At 36.4% G+C, this 23,792-nt stretch overlaps 1 protein-coding gene across 3 annotated transcripts in view; it reads left to right on the top strand.

Annotated features, from left to right (window-relative positions):
- AFTPH (aftiphilin) overlaps positions 1 to 23,792 on the top strand; it is a 69,068-nt gene that overhangs the window by 7,215 nt on the left and 38,061 nt on the right. For all 3 annotated transcript variants that reach the window (XR_004054332.1, XM_030921101.1, XM_030921100.1), the window contains exon 2: positions 19,819 to 21,785. Coding sequence is in view for 2 of the 3 variants with exons in the window: in XM_030921101.1 (XP_030776961.1) it covers positions 19,851 to 21,785 (1,935 nt within the window). In the remaining variant the exon portion in view is untranslated. The remainder of the gene's footprint in view (positions 1 to 19,818; positions 21,786 to 23,792) is intronic.

Raw genomic sequence — 23,792 nt, 5'->3', positions numbered from 1 at the left:
GTCACTTGAAGTGAAACTAGTCCAAATTAAGATGTGATTTCAGTGTAAAATAGCAGATTTTAAAAACTAACGTGAAATATATCAGTACTCTTTTACATTGCTCACGTTAAAATAATAATATTGTAGATACTTTGGGTTAAATAAAATTTCATCTGTTTCTTTTTAAATGTGGCTACTAGAAGATTTTTAATTGCATATATGGCTTTATTGTTGTCAGTTGGCCACGCTGCTCTGGAAATGACACTTTTTATTTAGAGAAGAAATATAAGATTAACTTCACTCTTATAGAAAGGAATACATAGATTTTTTAAAATTACATATTACATTTAAACCTCTCAATATATTTTCCATAGTATACATGGGTTGCACAGTAATTTTTCAAGTTACAAGTGTTTGATCACACACTGTAACTTATTATGGTTCTTATGCTCTGAAAGAAATATGTGTGGGAGGACTTGAGGGAGGGTGTTAGGAAACTTACCTGAGGAATTGATCTCTCACCTAAAAATTGAAGGATGTGTGGGAATGTCTTAGGCACTGGGACTGTTAAGTGCAAAGACCCTGTGGCACAAGGGAATGTTAATTATCTACCTTTCAAAAACTGGAAGAAGGCCTAGCCTAGAGCATTGAAAATGGGGAAAGGAGGAGTAAGGCTGGAGAGATAGGAATGGTTTAAAGTCTTTGTTAACTTTTTTTTTTTTTTTTTTATCTTTATCACAAGAAGAGGATTGGCATGATCAGATTTGACTTTCAAAAAGATTACTTGGGTTGGGCGTGATCGAATACTACTTAGGGAGATTAGTTTAGATGATAATGGCATTTTGCACCAGAGTGGAGTCAGAGGTGAAAAGAGGTAGATATTCCAGAATTGAGGGATTTGTGAGGTGAAATCATTTGTTACAGATATTAAAGGATAAGGAGCTTTGTCAAAGGGGATCTTAAGTTTCTGGTATGGTAACTGGGTTAGAGAGCCCTGGAACATAACCAGCTTTAAGGAAAAAGCTTGAGCTCTGTTCTTGTTAAGCTCAGTTTGAGATCTTTGTGGAATCAAGTGGAGAGGTCTAAGCAGAGAGCTGGCTTGGCTAGGCTGTAAAGATGAATCTGAGAGTCCAAGAATATGGTAATTATTAGTAAAAGCCTTAGGTAGATGAAATTGTTTTGGGAAAATTGAGTAAGGATGAAACCTAGATAAACTTATATTACTAATTTGAGTGTGTTTAATACCTATGGGAAAATTGGTTTATTTTGCAGCCTATTTTGTGTAAAAATGAAAGCAAGGAGTAAGATCAAATAAGTTTAAATACATACTGTTTGACATATGTGTAATTAAGTAGATAATCTTACATAATGCTTATTTGATTCTTTGGAAACATTTACCTTTTTCCTGCAGCAGAAAATAAACTGGGCTTCCTAACTATCAAACAAGCTGAAGACAATTATTAATAGGTGTTGCTGTTTTTGCTGTATTAATAGATCTAGGCCAGGTGTGGTGGCTCATGCCTGTAATCCCAGCACTTTGAGAGGCCAAGGTGGGTGGATTCCTTGAGATCCGGAGTTTGAGACCAGCCTGGGCAACATGATAAAACCACATCTCTACAAAAAATCTAAAAAATTAGCTGGATATGTTGGCATGCACCTGTAGTCCCAGCTACTGGGGAATCTGAAATGAAAGGATCACTTGAGCTCAGGAGGTCGAGGTTGCAATGAGCTGAGATCACACCACTACACTCCAGCCTGGGCAACAGAGTGAGTGAGATCCTGTTTCAAAAAAAAAAAAAAATCTAAGGAAAACTTATATAATTATCTTCAAAAATATTGAAAAGGCATTTAAAAATCCATCTGTGATTTTTTAACAAAGCAACTTAAAATAAGAATTACTGAATAATTCTACAATACAATAAAAACATACACCTCAACTCAGAAATCAATATCTTAATTAAGGGTGAATATTAGATTCCTACCTATCACCATTGTTATGAGACTTGGAAAGGAAAAGTCAGTCTACCCTAATTTGCTAGTGATGTGATAGTATACTATGTAAACACCAAGAGCTTTTGTTTATGTAAATAATGCTTGCCAGTTAGATAGGGTGGAAGTGAAGACTACCATTTACATGAGCAGAAAAAGGTAAAATACCTAACAATAAACTTAATAAATGCAAAAATTCTATATTGCTAACAGATTCAATTTTTATGTTATATAAAATGAACAATTCTATATTTAGGTAATAAAAGTGATCCTTCCTGATGAATGAATTGCCACTTGTTATTCTTTAAATCATTTTAAGTGACGTGATACTTTTCAAAGCAAAACTCCCAGGAATAGGTTTTATAATATTTGCATACATTTTAGTGAGGCCACGGTTTTTTAAATGGTCGAAATAAATAGTGTTTCTGCCTTAGCCACCCTCCCAAGTGAGTTTTTTTTGGTGTTTTCTTCTTGGTGATTGCTTAAGGTTTGTAGTATTTTCAGTTTTGCTGTGGTTTTTCATCTCTCATCTTGTTTATTGTGTGGATGCAAAAATGTTGACCTGGAGTATTTGCAGCTAAAATACTTCTGCTACAATGACACTCAAAATCTGAAGCATTGATTTATTTTCTTAAGGCTTTTGTTTTTAGCGGCTATTTATAAAAAGCAATGAACTTATTAAGAGATAATTTAACTATTTTTATATTGAACGCTTTTTATACTTTTTACTATTTTTGATAATATCTTCATTCCTCAAAAAAATTACTAAGAGATTCAGGTATCAAAAATTTGTATTTTCTCTCACCTAAAGCCCAAACAGAATATTTGAGTATTCATCACTTCTTACTTATGGTTAAGTTACCACTTCCTCTTCTTTTCCATATTTCAGATTCTGGGCCAGCAGATGGTAGTTTTCAGTCTCATTAGGTTTCATAAGTTTACACAAAGCACAGGGCAAGTGTTACACGTAAATAAAAAGTTCCGATTTTAATCAGATTAGCAGTGACCCTGGTTTCTGGAAGTAGGGAAGTTTTTTGTTGGTGCTGCTGTTCACATAAGCATTTCTTTGTGTTCATCTGCAAGTGAAACTGTGATTAATTCTTTAAACTTGTTTTTTTTTTTTCTGAGAATTCCTTAACATTTAAATTATACACTAATTATAGGTGAACCTTCAAAAAGGAATACACAAATGATTTCATAAGCTTTCTAGCTAAGTAGAAAGTAGTAATATTTCCAAAGTGGAATTTCCCATATCTAGAGCTGTCTCAAATACTTATGTATTGTTTCAAAAATTGTCACAGTGCTTAAACTTTGATCCTTTTAAGTAAATTTTTCAAGTTTCATTTTTAAGAAGAGTATTGAAGAGTATTAAAGGTTTAATATTGTGAACTCCTTGTTTTTGAAATCTTAAAGATGTTAAGTTTCTTAGTGCTAGTCTCAGATAAATGTGTACAACACAACTTTAAAATATTTATACAACCAAATCATAAGAGAAAACATTTTTGTAGGAAAAAGTACTGTTGCAGTGATTTACCTATATCAATGAGTTTAGCAGTTCAGTTTAGAAACATTTAGGTCATCCCTGGAGGTATAAAGTCCAATGGCATTCCTATACTCTGGGAACTTAACACAAAGGTTCTCAACCTTAGCTACCCCATTTAGTATCATCTTCGAAACTTTGAAAAATATATAGATGTTTGGGTCTACCCATTCTATTAGAGAAAAAAGTTAATACAAAGCTAAGGTTGAAAACCTGTTGGGGGAAAAACCATGGAAACAAATGTGATTTGCTTTGTTAAATGTAATAGGAAATAGATACAAAGGATGATTAATTCAGACAGGAAACCTGATACAATGAAAAGAACACTGGTTTTGATGTTAGAGTCCCACTTTCCCTACTTATTCTTTGTGGGACCGTGAACAGATTATGTGACTTGTTTCTTCCTCTGTAAAATGGGTTTTTGTGATTAAACTGAATGTATGAATAAACTGGTGTACAAATAAGTACCTTGCACAGTACCTATCACATAGTAACTTAGTAAGTATAGGTGATCTCGCTTCTCCAGACTTCATAGAAAACTTCATGCCTGAATAGAATTTTGAAGGCTTAGTCAGTAGGTTCTCTGGATATATAAGAACAATACATTAGAAGAAATGACGTGTGACAACTTAGAGGTAACAGTGCCAGTGGAGGATCCAGAGGTAATTTTGTCTGGCTGGAACAAAGAGGGAGTCTCTTAGCCACGCTGGCTAAGATACGGAGTTTTAAGCAGACTGCAGTAATCCTGGCCAAAAATAATGAGGCCCTGACAAGGTGTAGGTTGTGGTATGTTAAAACAAATACAGTAAGAGATGTTAAGGAGGTAGAGACTTGATTGATTTAATTTGTGGTAGAGGGGGAGCGATCAGGGGTAACATTCAGATTTCTAGACTTAGAATTCAGAATATAGTGTAGGAACAAGTGGTTTCTGTTTACCTTTTGAGTAGAGGTTGAATTCAGTCTTGGAACTGGGGAATATGGGATGTCTCTGAGACATCCAGGTAGAGAGATTTTAAAAAGGCATTTGGGTAGGTAGATCAGGAGGTCAGACATATAGATAAGGTTTGAGCATTATGAACAGATAAAAACAAAAGGGGGATGAGATTTCTCAGTGATAAGATATGGGGAAGCGGCTGGGCATGGTGGCTTACACCTGTAATCCCAGCACTTATGGAGGCCAAAGTGGGCGGATCACCTGAGGTCAAGGAGTTTGAGACCAGCCCGGCCAACATGGTGAAAACCAATCTCTACTAAAATTACAAAAATTAGATGGGAGTGGTAGCACACGCCTGTAATCCCAGCTACTGCTTTTGGGAGGTTGAGGTGGGAGAATCGCCTGAACCCAGGAGGCGGAGGTTGCAGTGATCGTGCCACTGCACTCCAGCCTGGGCGATAGAGCAGAGCAAGACTCCAGCTTAAAAAAAAAAAAAAAAAAAAAAATAGAAGCCACGGCAATCAGATTCATTGACCGAGAAAGAATAGGATGAAAGGAGAATCAAAAGAGAATTGTCAGCAGGGTGTGGTAGCTCAAACCTGTAATCCCAGCACTTTGGCAGTCCAAGGTAAGTGATTGCTTGAGCTCAGGAGGTTGAGACCAGCCTGGGCAACATGGCAAAACACTGTCTTTACAAAAAATTTAAAAATTAGCTGGGTGTGGTGGTGTACACCTATAGTCCCAGTTATTTGGGTGGCCGAAGTGGAAGGATTGCTTGAGCCCAGGAGGCAGAGGCTGCAGTGAGCCATGATTGCACCACTGCACTGCAGCCAGGGCAAAAGAAGGAGACTCTGTCTCAAAAAAAAAAAAAAGAATGCTTTTCAGAAATGCTTTTTCACTTAAAAATGTATTTTAGACACTTTCGCCTATTAGTAATATAGCTTTCTCTTTTTTAATGGCTGCACTTTTTATTTACCCACTTCCTTATTAATTAAGTTTTCAGCTGCTTTTTAAAAAAATTGAACAAACAATACTGGAATTAATACTTTGTGGAAATATCTTTGTATATTTGCATGAATGCATCTGTAGAATACATCTTTGCAGATGAAATTGCTTAGTCAAAAGAATGGAAACAACAGACACCAGAGCCTACTTGAAGGTGGAAGGAGGGAAGAGGGTGAGGATGGAAAAACTACCTGTCAGGTATTATACTTAGGTGATGAAATAATTTGTACACCAAACCCCCATGACACACAATTTACCTGTGTAACAAACCTGCACGTGTACCCCTGAACGTAAAATAAAAGTTTAAAGAATTAAAAACTTAAAAAAGAACTCATTAAAATGTTTGATATGCTACTAAACTGCAGTAGGGTGTGTGAGCCAATATATACTCCTACCAATAGTATCTTTTAGAGAACTTTTACATTGTAGATGCTGCCCCAGAAAAGTTAATGTTTGCAAACTTAAACAATTGCTAAATGCTTTCTGAAAGTGAAAATTGTTAAAATTTGCCAAAGTGTTCAAGTTTTATGTTATGTTTGTATTTTTTAAAATATTATCCTTAAAGTAGCATGCTTCCTAGATTGAAGGTAGTATGAATTTGAAAAATAGTAATTTTCATTTATTACTTTTATGTAAAATTCTGTAAAGAGAAAACGAACACTTTCATTTTATCAAATACTTAGTTCATTGAAATAATGTAATTTAAGAATGCATTTTGTTTTTGTAAGCACCAGAATCAGGGAGGAATTCTTTGTTTTGAAAGAAGCCCTGTTCCCTCCTCTCATATGCTGGAAGTAATAATTAGATTTAGAGGAATTGGATCAAAAGGAAAGAATACTTTTTTATACTTTGTATTAAAACCTATTTCTGGTTTGTAAAATCAGTTTAGAGGGTCATGACCAGCTTTTAAGAAAAAATGAAATAGAACTAAAAATCAGAGTACATAGAGAGTAAGGGTAAATACTGTTTGGTGAAACTTTTTTTTTTTTTTAATGTATGTTGGGGCATCACATAAAATGTATTTCTTCTGTGAGTCACAGAGGAAAAATGTGTGAAAAATTCTGCTTTATATGACAGGCCAATTCTCAAGTTGTTTCTAACCAGATGTATTTGATACATTGCAAATAATAAATGTTATATATATTTTTCTTTTATCCTTTAGCCTTTCTACCTCTCAGGAAAAAGTAAAACTTTAAACCAAGTAAAAACACCATTAAAAAAGGTCAACCAGCTAGGAATTTGTTCACCATGGAATTCCTTCCGTAGTTTTTGTGGGGTTACTAGTATCGGCACACCCATTTGTGGCATTACCTGTATACACTCCACGCGCATACACTCTTGAGCACTATTTTGGAATTTCATTTTTCAGGTATACGAAGTTTGTTTTATAATAATTCCCTGAAGAATATCATGTGAGCTATTATCTGTGGATCATTTATGACTGTCTTTAAGTTTGGTTAATTGTTTTGTTTCCTTCGGTCACTTCATTGCCTCCAGGTCATCTTTTTCTCTTAATTGATGGGTGGTAAGAAAACAAAGTAAAATTAATAGCACCTGGCAGAGACTTAATTTGTGCGGTAAATCTGCTGTTACGTAGATCATATTTTAAGGCCAAATTTGTGAGTTGTAGATTATGTAAGACATTGTTGCTTACTTTCTTATTGGCTCAGATCATTGAATTCTAACTGCATTTGGTTGAAGTTTTATAACCTTTAGTAGATGCTGCTTTCTCTAAGAGGTGAGTTGCTCTCATGGTGGGTGTTTGTGATGTAGAAAGCAGCACTGTTGGCCGGGCGCAGTGGCTCACGCCTGTAATCACAGCACTTTGGGAGGCCAAGGCGGGCGGATCATGAGGTCAGGAGATCGAGACCATCCTGGCTAACATGGTGAAACACCGTCTCTACTAAAAATACAAAAAATTAGCCAGGCATGGTGATGGGCGCCTGTAGTCCCAGCTACTTGGGAGGCTGAGGCAGAAGAATGGCATGAACCTGGGAGGTGGAGCTTGCAGTGAGCCGAGATCTTACCACTGCACTGTAGCCTGGGTGACAGAGGGAGACTCTGTCTCAAAAAAAAAGAAAGAAAGAAAGCAGCACTGTCAGAGGAATGGCAGCTGCCACAGCATACATTTTTAGGTTACAGACTAAAGTATTTTTTTCATTTTGAAAGTCCACACAGTAGTTTGTTATTTTGTTTTTCTGGGGATTTTTTTCTCAGAATACACTAGTCACTTGAGGTTTAACTTAGTCTTGACCAGAATGCTAATTTAAAACTTTACAGCAAGAAACTTATTTTGAAGCATGTCAGCTGTTCATGTCAGCTGATTGCAAAATCTTCTGTGGGAAATTTTTCATGTAGTGTTAAAGCAAGTCCTGGGGAGCAAAGAACAAGAAAAATTAGTTGGACTATCCAGAGTGTAGCATTATGCTCTGGCGACACTCGCTGACACCTCTGCTTATACTGAGGAATTGTCTCAAATCAAAGCACATATTCGTGATAGCAGGTCTGTTAAAAACTCACTACAAATTTTTATCATTTAGCTAGGATTTTTTGCAGCTTACATATAATGTACTGCCCCTCTTAACTACTTTCTCTTTAGGCATGTTGCAGCACAAATGACTGGGTTGTTTTTCCCACATTCATCACATTTCAGGCCAGCCTCCCTCAAATCCCACTTATTTACCTTGATTAAATTTGGATATTTCATAACTTATTTGGTAAAGCACTAAGAGACCAGAGGTGTGGTTATATAAATCTAATTGGAGTGTGGGTGAGTTGGAGCACAATTCAGGAGTGGTTAGGAGAATAAATACCCCAGCAAGAATGGTGATAATATATTTAGTTCCTGCTGTGAGCCAGGCTCTGAGGATGCAGTGGTAAACAACAGAGGTCTATGCCTACACAACATTTACAGTCGTTTGAGCTCAAAGTAACTCTTGAAAGAGCAGTTTCAGTAGAGTGGTAGCATGGAAGCCAGATTGTGTTGAGTTGAGGAGTGAGTGGGAAGTTAGGAAGTCGAGAGAGTGAATAGGCACGTCTCTTTCAAGAAGCTTGGTGGTGAGAAAGAGAAGAGCTAGGCCGCACAGAAGAGAGGAGGATTTTCTTTTGTTCTGATTTGTTTTGAATTTGGAAGAGGCTGAACGTTTATAGGAGAGGATCAATAGTGATGGAAAAATTTTTCAAGCCCCTGAGCAAGCAATTGAGAAGAAAAACAGAGGGTCCAGGGATTATCTGTATGCAAGATTATGGATGTAAGCAAGATTTTAGTGAAGGGATGTGAAATCAAGCAGTTTCTGCCTTTCAGATTCTATTTTCATTGCAGAGTTTAAGGGATATGAGAGTAGAGAATTAGAGTGACTAATTTAGTCTGCATCTATATGATAGGAGCTGAGAGTCCTAGGGCAAAAAAATGTTTTCCAAGGGCTAATCCATCTATCCTTATGGCTGCTTCTATTTTGTTGCCCTTGTTATCAATAGTTATCCAATGTTATGTATTCAATTTTATGTTGAAGTACCTTTTGGGAAAAATAGCTAGTAAACTCTCAAATATGGTCAGCTGATATGACAAGTTAAAGGTACAACAATCTCTAATATTTTTATCTTGTTTAAGTTTTACATGAAACTATCCAAATGCAAATGAAATGTGTTATGAGTTTGTGTAGAAGGTTAAAATGTTCAGTAGAAGAAAAACTTTTTCATGGGAATTTTTGAAAACCGACTTCTCTCAAATAACTCATTGCTGTTTAACGTGGTGATTATCACTTGAAAAGTGAAAGTGTGTTGCTGCTCATGTAACTGACATATATGTATTTTTACTTTTATGGGTCAATTGTATTGACATCAAAACTAGAAAGACAAAATATTTTGTTATCACTGTTGACAGTGTAGCTTTTTTAGGGTGATCAACTTCAGTATAAAGATATTTTGCTGCTCATTTTCATTGTTTGCTCATGTTTGGTACTATGTACACTAATACTGAAACAAGGTATTTGCTGCTTGGCATTTTTGTTGGTTATACTGTACTTTCTCGTCTTGTAAAAATCTTTCTCCTTCCAAATTACTCAGCGGTTTCAGAAACCTTTTTCTGAACCACTCAGAAACCTTTTTGTGAGAATTTTTATAATTGTAATATTTGCTGTCAATCACGTCTAATATTTTAAGACATGTATAAAATATTTGATTAACTTGTGATTAATTCATCACTTACTAGTTATGCTACCTTGCAGGATTACTTAACCTCTTTGAGCTTTTATTTCTTCATCTTTAAAATGAAGCATTTCTACCTCATATGATAATATGAGGAGATAATTGAGATAATTCACGAATTCTCTTCATATAATATTGGCCCATAGTGCACTCAATAAGTATTAATAATGACATTGGTGTAAACACGGAGTGAAAACACATGGAAGATACTATTTATTTAACAAATGTCATCTTAAATAATGTACATTATGCACTTGGTGACTTAGTGACATACAGTTGTTGTCTGATATCTTGGGTTTTTGTTTTTAGGTTGGCAAGTTAATTAGAGGCTCTCCCTGTATTTGTTAGTTTCTGTTGTGCTAATATGCTAAGAACAAAAGAAAAAACACCCAAAAAGAAAAAACAATTATTTCTGTAGATTTTAAAATTTAGAGCCATGAAAACAACTGTGATATCATAGCACTTTAAATATATTGAAAACCAAAAAGTTAACTGAAACCCAAATCTTCATGTGGTTCAGAAGAAGGGCTCTTTTCTACTTCTTTATGACTCTCAAGCAGAAATGTAGGCGGGCAAATTCATTGACAGTACATTTTGATATTACCTTAAAATTTCCATAAGGATATTATAATAAAGATTTTGAATAATTTGAACTACTGTACACCAGACAACACTTGTAATGTAAATTGATGTTGTTAATGCTTATGTAATATTTTCATTCATTTTTCTAAAGAAAACACAGTTTTTCTTTCTTGTTTTTTCCTTCACTCACCCAAATGACTCATTATAAACCTCGGACATACAGTGGTAAAAAGCTGGTGATTTTTTTTGCCATCCATTAAATATACTTTGCTAATGTCATTGATACTATTGAAGTCATTAGCATATTTCAGATACAGTTGTTTTTCTTCTCCCTTTTCTTATCATCCTTCTTTCTACAATATCTTCTTCACCCTCCATCCTAGTCCCTATAAAAATAAGTTTAGAGTGAAGGGCCAAGGGTGAAGCTGGATTGAATAATCTAGGTCAGTTTATCTGCGCTTGAAAGATGATGTGCACATTGATACAGCTGGACTGATACCCTATAAAGGATGGGAGTTTCTCCCAGTTGAGCAGTGTGTGCTGTATGTTTTTAGCTTGTCTGGAAGGAACTCTCGATGTTTGATTCTGAAAAGATTGCTAGAGGACCTCTTACTTAGAGACACTCTGCCCCCCTCAAATGTGAGCCCATGGACCTTTAGGGTGCATGATACTGTGTGTGGATGATAGGGAGTAGGAGGGTACCAGGGATTAACTACGCCTTAGAGGAATATGTAGGGAATACCCTATATATTTCCCACAAATGGTGAATCCTTTCCATCCCAACCAAGCACCTTCTAAATTCTTGTGGTGGTTCATCTAACCAAATAGGAGCTACAGGCAGTTTACTTCAAGATACCAGTGAGACCTTCTGAGTTACATTTTTCTATTTCACTTCAAAGCTTCCATCTTTTAACAGACTAGTAACTGGACCCTGGAGTTTGTTTAGAGGTTATGATCTCAGTCCTTTAACCTTGGGCTTCAGATTTAGTTTGTTATCAGCACCCCCCACCCCCCAAGCCTATGAAATTATGTAGTTATATAAGTCAAGTTTTATATTTTCTAAGGATTAGTTATAAAAATTGACAATAAAGTCAACTTCAATAAAGTCAATGTATCTTTAGTGTGGTTATGAATATTTCTTAAGTGACTTATTCTTTGAGTGACCTTTTAAAATATAGAGTCATATGAATGTTTGCGCCAATTAAGCAAACATTGACTTAGATTTTGTTACAGATAGATTATTATTTTAGCCACAGAGTTGGTCAAAGTTAAAATATAATGGTAGTTGATCATTTACTTAGTGCACAGAATGTGCCAGGTACTGAAGGTCTGGTATAGTTTTAGTACATATTATCAAACACTTTTCTAAGTATCTGTACCAGTTTATACTTCCACCAGTAAAGTGTGGGAATCACAGTTTCTCCATGTCCTTACCAAAAGTGGCTATGGAGAGAACAATTTTATTTTAATTTTAGTCATTCTGGTAGATATATAGTGGTATCTTATTGTTGTTTTAATGTGCATTTTTCCCTGATGACTTTTTATATGCTGTTGGCTATTTGGATATCCTGTCTTGTGAAATACCTGTTCAGATATTTTGGCCATTTTTCTGTTGGATTGTTTCACATGAATTTGTAGGAATTCTTTACATATTCTGGATATGAGTTCTTTGACAGTTACATGTGTTGCGCATATCTTCTCCCAGGCAATGGCTTTCTTGGTTTTTCAGTCTATGGTATTCTTTTGATGAACAGAAGTTTTAAATTTTAATGCAGTCCAATATATCAATCTTTTCTATAGTCAGTATTTCTGTTTCTTGTTTAAAACATTTATACCTTTCCTAAGGTCATACAAATAATCTCTTCTGTTATCTTCTAGAAGGCTGATTGCTTTACCTTTCACATTTAGGCCCATGATCTGTCTATCTGGACCTTAGTTCTGTGTAAGACGTTAGAATCAAATATTTTTTTCCTGCCTGTGTGGATATCCAGTTAATCTAGCGTCATTTGTTGAAAAGTATCCTTTCCCCTCCACACTGTAGTGGCATCTGTATTACAAGACCATGGGACTTTAAACCAAGTCTTGATATCAGGTAGTTTAAGTCTTCCAACTTTGTTTTTCTTGAGAAACTATTTTTAAATGGCCAAATAGTCTCTACAGTTGTTGGCCCCATTCCTTCCTTCCTTCTGCCTTCTCAAGCCCATCTTTCCTTTTGACCCCAGAGCTTACAACTTATAGACTCATCATCTCTTCTCTTCCATGACGATTTCAGACTAGAGGCTAGAATTCCGTAAGCAAGTGCAGCTTCTCTTTTGGTGGAAGATTAACACAGAATCACCTTCACCTGTTGTATGCCCTGCCATCCTGGCTACTAATTTGACTCGGGGCTTAGGTTCCACTGCTGATTGCTGTTGGGCTTCTGGACTGTTTCCCTGACCCCTTTATATTGGACCTTCTATGCCAGAATTCCCAAACCCAAAACCCTCTGATTTTCCTGGTTTGTAGCCCTGAAAGTCGGCTTCAGTTTGCACTTTTATTAATTATTTTTATTCACCTATATTGTCCCCTAATCTCCTTATAAGGATGTGATTTCTCATAGACAAGTCTCCAAAGTACAGGAAGCCCACCCCAAATTCTCTATGCTCTAACTACTAGGATATCCTGTTTGCTACCCAATTATGAGACCCTCCTGTCAACTGTTTTTGTATACGGTGGCTTGCAAGACAATAGCTGCATTATTTATTTGCTCCCCTCTAACAGGTCTTAGAATAAGTAGACATAAAAATGGCAAGTTACACACAAGCATGCACGCTTGTTTGTACAGGTTATAAAGAAATTAGATGACTAATTGGAACTCCTTGTGGTGTGGATGGAGAAAGTAGTCCATTAAGAAGGATGAAGAAACATTTATTCAGTTTGTTGTGTGCCAGACACAGTACTAAAGTAGCTCATCTATCCTTTTTTTCCCCTATTAAGTAGGAACAGCTATTTAAAGCCCATATTTTATGTGTTAAAGTGGATTATATAAATGAAACTTTATTTGTAAATTCATTATACAAGTAATACTTCAATTAACATGAAGCTTCTTTTAAGTAGCGTTGGCCTAGACACGGAGGAATTTTCTGGAAAGTTTTGAGCCTCCCCTACACTGACTGGTTTGAGGATACTTAGAAGCAATGGCACTCCCTTAGGTTTCCAAAGGGTAAGTTGAGTCAGAGCCAAGACCTGCTGCAGGGGAACATGGAGCAGCCCAAGTTCTCACCATCAATAGGTGACCCCCCTTTTGAGAAATATGAAAATGTTTTTACTCTAGAAGGCCAATAAAGCCTGTCTCACCTGTAATGGAAAATAGAGTACCTTGCAAAGGTATGACAGGAAGAAAAACTTTCAGAGTTGTTGCTTTGGTTACAAAGTTTCTGATTCATATCTTTGTATTTGCATTAATGTCTGAGTTTGGAATAGGTTGTGAACCAATACATTATTTCATTTTTAAACAGTAAAAGTTTTGGGAAAAAGCAATAGGTTAATCACAGATTAGACTAGAAAAAAAAGCCGTCACACATAGTTCTTTGAAAGTAAGGTATTATGGGCATGTAAAATGGTACAGCCACTCTGGAAAAGAGTTTGGCAGTTTTTTTACATAACTAGACATGTACTTACCATGATACCCAGCAGTCACACTCTTGAGCATTTATCCCAGATAAATGAAAACTTACGTGTCCAGAAAGACCTGTACATAGATGTTCCTAGCATCCTTATTATACATACTATTTATATATACTATTATTATGTATATACTATTTATACTATTAGTGTATATGTATGTACACACACACTATACATATGCAATTTATAATAGTAAAATACTGGAAACAACCAAAATGTCCTTCAGCAGGTGAACAGTTGAACAAACTGGTATATCTGTACAGTGGAATGCCACCAGCAATAAAAAAAAGACTAACCTATTGTTACATGCAGCAACCAGAATGGACCTCAAGGGCATTACACTGAGTGAAAAAAATTCAACCTCAAAGGGTTGCATACCTTATTACTCTATTTACATAATAGTCTTGAAATGACAAAACTGTGGCCATGGAGAACAGATTAGTGGTTGCAAGAGAACAGGAATGGAGGTGGAGTGGGGGCAGTTCTGTGTCTTGATAGTGGTGGTAGTTACACAAATCTGAATAGAGGATAAAATTGAACAGAACTATACACAAACACAAATGCACGTTCCTTTTTTTTTTTTTTTTTTTTAATGAGATGGAGTCTTGCTCTGTTGCCCAGGCTGGAGTGCAGTGGCACGATTTCGGCTCACTGCAACCTCTGCCTCCCGGGTTCAAGCAATTCTCCTGTCTCAGCCTCCCAAGTAGCTGGGACTACAGGCACCCGCCACCACGCCTGGCTAATTTTTGTATTTTTAGTAGAGATGGGGTTTCACCATGTTGGCCAGGCTGGTCTCAAACTCCTGACCTCAAGTGATCCTCCTACCTCGGCCTCCCAAAGTGCTGGGATTACAGGCATGAGTCACCACACCCAGCCTTTTTTTTTTCATGGTAAAAATTGAACAAAGTCTATGAACAATAATGTTAACAGTAATGTACCAACATTGTCATGGTAAATTTTATTTTATGTATATTTTACCACAGTTTTTTAAAAGGTGTTATTGTATAAGTAACACATTTATTCTAAAATACATATATTTAAATGCAGGCATATAAATCTCTTTAATTGCTTTCTTTTTTTCCATTTTGAAACAATCACAAACATAAAAAGTTGCAACGTCAATACAAATAACTTTTTTTTCTGGAACAGTTTAAGACTGCCAGCCTGATGTCCCATCACTACCAAATAGTTTAGTATGTATCTCCTAAAACCAAGAACATTCTCATGCATGACTACAATACTAGCATCACAAGGCTGGGCACGGTGGCTCACGCCTGTAATCCCAGCACTTTGGGAGGCCGAGGCAGGCAGATCACGAGGTCAGGAGATCGAGACCATCCTGGCTAACACAGTGGGGCGGATCACGAGGTCAGGAGATGGAGACTATCCTGGCTAACACAGTGAAACCCTGTCTCTACTAAAAAAAAAAATCCAAAAAAAAAAAAATTAGCCGGGTGTGGTGGCAGGTGCCTGTAGTCCCCGCTACTTGGGAGGCTGAGGCAGGAGAATGGCGTGAACCCAGGAAGCGGAGCTTGCAGTGAGCCGAGATCACGCCACTGCACTCCAGCCTGGGTGACAGAGCTAGACTCCATCTCAAATAAATAAATACATACATACATACATACTACCATCACAATCAAGAAATTAACATTGATACATTGCTGCTATAGTGAATCTTTTGGACCCTGTTAAAGTAGATGATTCACAATCATCCCAGTAACAACCTTTTTAGAAAGATATCAAGTGCTGCATTTACTTCTCACGTCTCTTTATTCTTCTTCAATCTGAAACAGGTTTTCAGTCTTTCCTTGACTTTCATGAGCTTAATACTTTTGAAGATTACAGGCCAGTAATTTTGTAGGCTCTCTCTCAGTTTGAATTTCCCTGAAATTTCCTCCTGAAGTCAGGTGTTGTATTTTTGACAGGATATCCTAGAAGTGACCGTGTATTCTCATTGCATCTCATCAGATGGTGCATGATTTCAATGTTCCCATTACTGATAATGTTCATGTTGATCACCTGATTAAGGTAGTGTCAGGCTTCACCCTGTAAGCTTATACTTTTTCCCTTTGTAATTAAGTATATTGTGGGGAAGTACTTTGAAACTATGGAAATACCCAGTTCCTCATCTTTCAGTTTATTTACTTACATGTTTATATCTGTGAGGACTCAGTTTATTATTGTATTGATTGGGTTATAATCCATTATCATCTTTATTCCAGTGCTCAAATTGTTCCTGATTTAGTTAGTAGCAGCCCCTTCAAGCTGGCTTTTGTATCGTATCCTTTTGACATGTCACTATTTTATTAATGCTTTTAAATTTTATTTTTACTTACTTTTTTTTGAGATAGGGTCTCACTCTATCACCCAGGCTGGAGTAGTACAGTGGTGTGATCAGAGCTCACTGCAGCCTTGACTTCCTGGACCCAAGCAGTCCCTCCCGCCTTAGCCTCCCAAATAGCTGGACTACAGGTGCATGCCACCATGCCTGGCTGATATTTTGTACTTTTTGTAGGGACATAGTTACATCATGTTGCCTAAGGCTGGTCTTGATCGAACTCCTGGGCTCAAGTAATTCACCCCCCTCAGCCTCCCAAAATGCTGGGATTACAGGTGTGAGCCACTGCACCCGGCTGCTTTTAAACTTTAGAAAAAGGAATCCTGTAGTTAATGGCTGTAGAATATGCTGTTGTAGGGATATAGCATAACTTGCTTAATTATCTCTTTGCAGCATTTTGTTTTAGATTTCTTTAAAAAGAGTTTGCATAGTACAACCATTTTGCCTTCTGGAAAGCTTGTAGCAGTTTACACTCACAAGCAACGTGCATGTGTGCAAGGGTTCCTATCCCCACATTCTCATTAACAATCGCAAAGTGATTTTAAATAATAGGAATTTCATAATTAGAGGGACATAGTTAGAGGTCACTAAGCATTAGAAGGGGTTATCAGGACACTAGGCAAGGGAAGAAAATAGGATTTATGTGTATCTTGTACTTTTTTTTCTATTTAAATCAGCAGCAGGAAAGAAGAGTATGGCAGAGCAAAGCAGTTATTTTCTTCTTTATGGTGCTAATTTCATAAGAAAGATAATTTGAAGTAGATATATTACAATGGAGCCTTTTCCTTTTCTTGTGACTTGCTCATTTCTTCCTGGTAACTCTCAGTGACTGACCAATCATTAACCTCAAAGATCCTTTTCAAAATTCTGAAGCCATTCTCCACTAAGCAGCTCTCTGAATGAACTTTGGGAAAGTTGCTCACTAGTTGGCTTCATTTTCCTTACCTCTAAATTAAACTGTGTAGTTTCTACAGTACCTTCACTCTAAAACTGGAAGATCTTAGGAAATTTTATTCTGAGAGAAGGCTAGCTTGCAAAACTGGTTGAATTTTCTAGTAAACATTTTCCTCATGTATCTAACTGGGCAACTGTGAGTTGTAAGAAGTATATGTTTATTATTTATGGGCTGGTTTTATTCTAGGACTTTGGCTGTTAGTCCTCCCTTTGCTTTCTGTTTTTTTTTTTTTTTTTGAAACTGAGTCTCACTCTGTCACTCAGGCTGGAGTGCTGTGGCATGATCTCGCCTCATTGCAACCTCCACCTCCCACCTCCCAGGTTCAAGTGATTCTCCTGCCTCAGCCTCCTGAGTAGCTGGTATTACAGATGTGCACCACCACGCCCAGCTAATTTTTTTTTATTTTTAGTGGAGATGGGGTTTCACCATGTTGGCCAGACTGGTCTCGAACTCCTGACCTCAAGCGATCCACCCACCTCAGCCTCCCAAAGTGCTGGGATTATAGGTAGTCCCTTTGCGTCTAATGTTAAATCTGACTTGTGGAACTTTTGACTCCTTAGCACAGAGGAATAGAGTAACTCAGGTTTCATTTAAGAATTAAATACATTAGGCTGGGCGCGGTGGCTCATGCCTGTAATCCCAGCACTTTGGGAGGTCGAGGTGGGCAGATTATGAGATCAGAAGATCAAGACCATCCTGGCTAACATGGTGAAACCCCATTTCTACTAAAAATACAGAAAAAAAAATTAGCCAGGTGCGGTGGCGGGTGTCTGTAGTCCCAGCTACCTGGGAAGCTGAGGCAGGAGAATGGCGTGAACCTGGGAGGCAGAGCTTGCAGTGAGCCGAGATCACGCCACTGCACTCCAGCCTGGGTAACAGAGTGAGACTCCATCTCAAAAAAAAAAAAAAAAAAAAAAAAAAAATTAAATATATTAAAAAGAAGCTATTATAAATTAATTAGTATGGGAAGGATTATTCAACAAAAGGGGTTAAGACCATTGCTTGGCTGTTTAGAAAAAAAAAATTCACCTTACATTTTTGCTTTACATCATACACCAAAATAAGTTCTAAATGTGTTAAAATTAAATTTTTTTAACCCTAAAAGTAGAAGAAAACAAAAGTGAATATTAAATTTTATATGATAGCGATATAATGAAGAAAGTTGCGTAAAACTTTCTTCATCTTCCTGAAAAGATCAATTGATTTGACTTCCTAAAATTAACTTGGGAAAACAGCTTGGCAGTTTCTTATAAAGTTGAGCGTGCTACATGACCCAGTATTCACACTCCTGGGTTTATATATTTTAGAGAAATGAAAACTTGGGTTCACATAGTAATCTGTACATGAATGTTCATAGCAGTTTTATTTGTAATAGGAAAATACTGGAAACAACCCACATAACCTATATGGAGTGAATAGGTAGACAACCTGTGGTACATCTATACAATAGAACACTAGTTAGCAATGAAAAGGAGTCAGACCCAGGAGTGGTGGTGTGCACCTGTAGTCTCAACTACCCAGGAGGCTGAGACAGGAGGATTGCTCAGCCCAGGAAACCAGCCTGGGCAACATAGTGAAACCCTCTCTCCAAAAAAGAAAAAAGGAATGCACTGTTGACACATGCAGCAACATGGATAGCTCTCAAGGGCATTAGGCTGAAGGAAAAAGCCAGCTTCAAAAGGTTATGTATTTTGTGATTCTATTCATATAACATTCTTGATGTAACAAATTATAATGATGTAGAATAGATCAAGGATTAGGGTTTAGGGAAGAATGTGACTATTAAGGGGTAACATGAGGGAGTTTTTTTGTGTTGATAGAATAGTTCTTATCCTGATTGTAGTGATGGTCACTCTAATGTAATCCACACACATAAAATTTTTAGAACTGTACACACACACATACACACACACACATACAACTGGTGAAATCCAAACAAGGTCTGTACCTGAGTTAATAGTATTGTACTTATGTCAGTTTCCTGGTTTGACCACGTGTTATGCTTATTACTATATTACCACTGGGAGAAGCTGAGTGGAATATACATAAAAATGCTTTTATTTCCAACTTGTTTTGAGTCTTAAACTATTTCAAATTTTTAAGTTATTTAAAAATTAACTTGGGTCAGAAATAAACATTGAAAAGCCAAATGAAGAAAATATTTGTAACAATTATTAGAGAGAAAATTTTTATGCCTTTTATTTATTAATATAAAGAACTCATACAAATCCATAAGGCAAGCACTGAATCCTTAATGAATTGAAGAACTTAACAGAATAAGCATGTACCCAGGAGAAAATTTTGTAGGTGTACTTTTGTAAGTGTATATTCAGAATTGTCTGGAATCCCCACAATCAATCAGTGTGCCGCCCGTGCTCTTGGTAACATGTTGTCTAAGAGAACTTTTTTTTTCCCCGGTATATTATAGCTGTGTAAAGTAATTTCACCTAAGAGAAAAATAGATTAAAAGATACAAAACATTATGCAGGAAATGGTCAAGGAAAAAAGGAGACAAAAGAGAGCATTGTAAATTTGCATTGTTTTAAAGTAGCTTTGAGAGAATTTTGAAAGATCTTTTTCTATGTAATCTGTCCCCTCCAAAAAAAATTTTTTTTTTTTTACAGGTGTAAATTAATTATTTGAAAGCAACTGAACAATGGAGCCAGACATCATTCGAATGTACTCTTCATCCCCACCACCACTAGACAATGGAGCAGAGGATGATGATGATGATGAATTTGGGGAATTTGGCGGGTTTTCAGAAGTTAGCCCTTCTGGTGTAGGGTTTGTTGATTTCGATACAGCAGATTATACTCGTCCCAAGGAAGAGTTTGTACCTTCAAACCATTTTATGCCAATTCATGAATTCTCAGAAAATGCAGATAGCCTTACAAGCTTTAAGTCCATTAAAAATGGTAATGATAAGGACATCACTGCTGAACTTTCTGCTCCTGTGAAAGGACAGTCTGATGTTTTACTTTCTACCACCAGCAGAGAAATAATTTCATCTAAAACATTAGATACTTCCATTGATGGCATGGAAAGTCCAGGAAATTTAAATAAAGTAGTGGAGCAGAGACAGAATGTTGGAACACTTGAAAGTTTCTCTCCAGGAGATTTTAGAACTAATATGAATGTTGTTCATCAAAACAAGCAGTTAGAGAGCTGCAATGGTGAAAAGCCTCCTTGTCTGGAGATTCTAACAAATGGGTTTGCAGTGTTGGAAACTGTAAATCCTCAGGGAACAGATGATCTGGACAATGTAGCTGATTCAAAGGGATGGAAGCCTCTTAGCACTCATAGCACTGAGTATAATTTAGACTGTGTACCTAGTCCTGCTGAGGAATTTGCAGATTTTGCCACATTTTCCAAAAAGGAAAGGATACAACTAGAAGAAATAGAATGTGCAATTTTAAATAATAGAGAAGCACTAACCATTCGGGAAAACAATAAAATTAATAGAGTCAATGAACTGAATTCTGTAAAAGAAGTGTCTTTGGGTAGAAGCTTGGATAACAAAGGAGACACTGATGGAGAGGATCAGGTTTGTGTTTCAGAAATAAGCATAGTGACTAACAGAGGTTTCAGTGTTGAAAAACAAGGCCCTCCAACACTGCAACAGGATGAATTTTTACAGTCAAGTGTTCAGTCAAAGGCTTGGAGTTTGGTAGACTCAGCTGATAATTCAGAAGCCATTAAGAGAGAAGAACGTAAAACTGAAGAAAAACTTGACTTACTTACTTCTAAATGTGCTCACCTATGCATGGATTCTGTTAAAACTTCTGATGATGAAGTCGGTTCTTCCAAAGAAGAAAGTAGTAAGTTTACTAATTTCCAAAGCCCAAACATTGACCCCACAGAAGAAAATGATTTGGACGATTCTGTAAGTGTAAAAAATGGTGATAGTAGTAATGACTTTGTGACTTGCAATGATACCAATGAAGATGATTTTGGTGATTTTGGTGACTTTGGCACTGCCAGTGGCTCATCTCCACCTTTTGTTACTGGTACTCAAGATTCAATGAGTGATGCCACTTTTGAAGAGTCTTCAGAGCACTTTCCACATTTTAGTGAACCAGGTGATGACTTTGGAGAATTTGGGGATATAAATGCTGTTTCTTGCCAAGAGGAGACAATATTAACAAAGTCAGACCTAAAACAGACTTCTGATAATTTATCAGAAGAATGTCAATTGGCAAGAAAATCTAGTGGAACAGGCACTGAACCTGTTTCAAAACTTAAAAATGGGCAAGAAGGTGAGTTTGGACATTTTGATTCTGTGCCAAATATTCAGGATGACTGCAATGGTTTTCAAGACTCTGATGATTTTGCAGACTTCAGTTCAGCTGGTCCTAGCCAAGTTGTAGATTGGAATGCTTTTGAGGATGAACAAAAAGATAGTTGTTCTTGGGCTGCTTTTGGAGACCAGCAGGCTACTGAATCTCATCATCGAAAGGAAGCCTGGCAGTCACATAGGACAGATGAAAATATTGACACTCCAGGAACCCCCAAAATGCACAGTGTACCTTCAGCAACTTCCAAAGGAGCAGTTGCTAGTGGCCATTTACAGGAATCAGCCACTTCAGTTCAGGTATTTACTAATTTTCTCTAGTTTGTATGACGTAATAATTGTTGTAGAGGCTTCTAATTTCAGCTTTTCAAAAAATGTTTTTTCAGCTGAGTACCTGTTGAAGGAATCTTGTTATGTTGTATAATGCCTGTCTGATTTGTGGGTTGGTTACATTTTTCACAACCCTTTGGGAAACTAATAATAGTCCTATAGTAAAGCACAAAAAGATTTTTCTTTATCTCAATGAGTTTCATTAATATTTACAGATATTCAACTTGGATTTTTTTAGTGACTATAAATACCATTTATGTTAAAAAAAAAAAAAAAAGCCCACACTTATTAGCTAATTAATGGTTCCAGTAAATCCTTCAGTATTACCCTTTACAGTGATTTTAAAAGAAGGTTAAACTGAGATTTAGATTTTTTTTTAAGCTTAAGAAAAAAATGTTAATTTTGTCCATCAAAGACCTAGGAAATTCAAGTACGGTTTTGATTCCAGGAGAGAACAAGCAGAATTTGAAACCTCATTCTGTGCCAAAGGCTATAGTGAATTGAAGAATAGAAACTAGAAAAAAACAAATTTTTCTTTTTCCTCATAATTTAGCAGCTACTAAAAGACTTGGGGTGAGGGTATGAGATGAATTAAGGTTTAGTCCTAAAATAAGAAACAACTATAGGTTCACTTATTGTAGTTGTATTTATTTGTCTATACTTTCTTACAAATGTACCTGTTAGCTCTTCCTAGAGAGTAGGTGTGTCAGGGAGAATGTTTTTACCCCTTAGCTCCTATACATTATCCTTTTTTGATTCAGACTCTTTCAGAAAATATTCATTAAGATTCACTTTGACCTAAAGTAGCCCCTAGAGGTGTAGCTTGATATCTAGGTTGTTCCCCAGTCCAGAGTTGTACCCTGTGCTAAATTTTACCTTTTTTCAACTCCAGGGGTGTGGAAGAGGGCACTCCCTTGAATGTCACTGCCTTATACTGACAATTGATATATGTAACTAACACCTGATCCACAAGCTTATTTTAAATATGCCATTAATAAACTTGGAATCTACAAACTTTATTTATCCAATTATCTTTTGCTAAGAAAACCATTTTCAATTGGAAATCTTTCCAAAGTCTTTGTAATTGAAATAGTTATACTTCATTGCCTTGATAACTTTGACACAGTAAGATATTAGAGAAACTATGGTATTACCAGTTGGTGTGCATAGCTAATCGCTTTTTAGTTGGCTTTTGTGTCTGGGTAGTTTAATTTGCTAATTCAGTTATTACATGGTTTGACTAATGTGTATTATTCCTATTGAGTAATTCATTATTTAGGCAGAACCTTGCCATTTTAAACAAGAAGTGAACTAATTAGTTCTAATTATGATGCTAAATGAGAACTGTTGCTTTTGACCTAACCCTTTCCCTATTTAGTTTCATCTCACTAGAGGATAGGGTGACACTAGTATTGGATGATCTTTAATTTGTAGCCTTAGAACTTTTAACATCATCAGATAATGCGTTTTTAAAAGTGTGACCACTTCAAGTAGGAATTTCTTGCATCATACAAGTTGATTGAAGTTATTTATGTATAATTTGATAACTGGATGTAGGAGATGATAAAGCATCTCGGCTTCATGAAATCTGACAGATCTGAGTTTGAATCTTGACCCAGCCTCTTGAAAAGCCTTATGATTTTGGATAGGTTACTTCTGAACTCAGCTGTATATACAAAGAAGATAATATCTACTTCAAAGAACTTTTGTGAAGATAAAAGGAAATTTTTAAATGAGTGAAGAAATCAATCTGCTAGAAAATAAAAATTTTATAGTATGATTCTTTTTTTTTATAAAAAATAAAACAGAAACTGTATAGATGGGCAAGCTACATCAAGAGTTTCTGAGGCCAGGCACAATGGCTCATGCCTATAATCACAGCACTTTAGGAGGCCGAAGTGGGTGGATCACTTGAGGTCAGGAGTTCTAGCCCTGCCTGGCCAACATGGTGAGACCCTGTCTCTACTAAAAATAGGA

The sequence above is a fragment of the Rhinopithecus roxellana genome, chromosome 17 (assembly GCF_007565055.1).
Source record: "Rhinopithecus roxellana isolate Shanxi Qingling chromosome 17, ASM756505v1, whole genome shotgun sequence".
In the NCBI taxonomy this organism is placed as follows: domain Eukaryota; kingdom Metazoa; phylum Chordata; class Mammalia; order Primates; family Cercopithecidae; genus Rhinopithecus; species Rhinopithecus roxellana.
The sequence above is the reverse complement of the archived record's forward strand: the minus strand, read 5'-3'. Positions and strand labels throughout refer to the sequence as shown.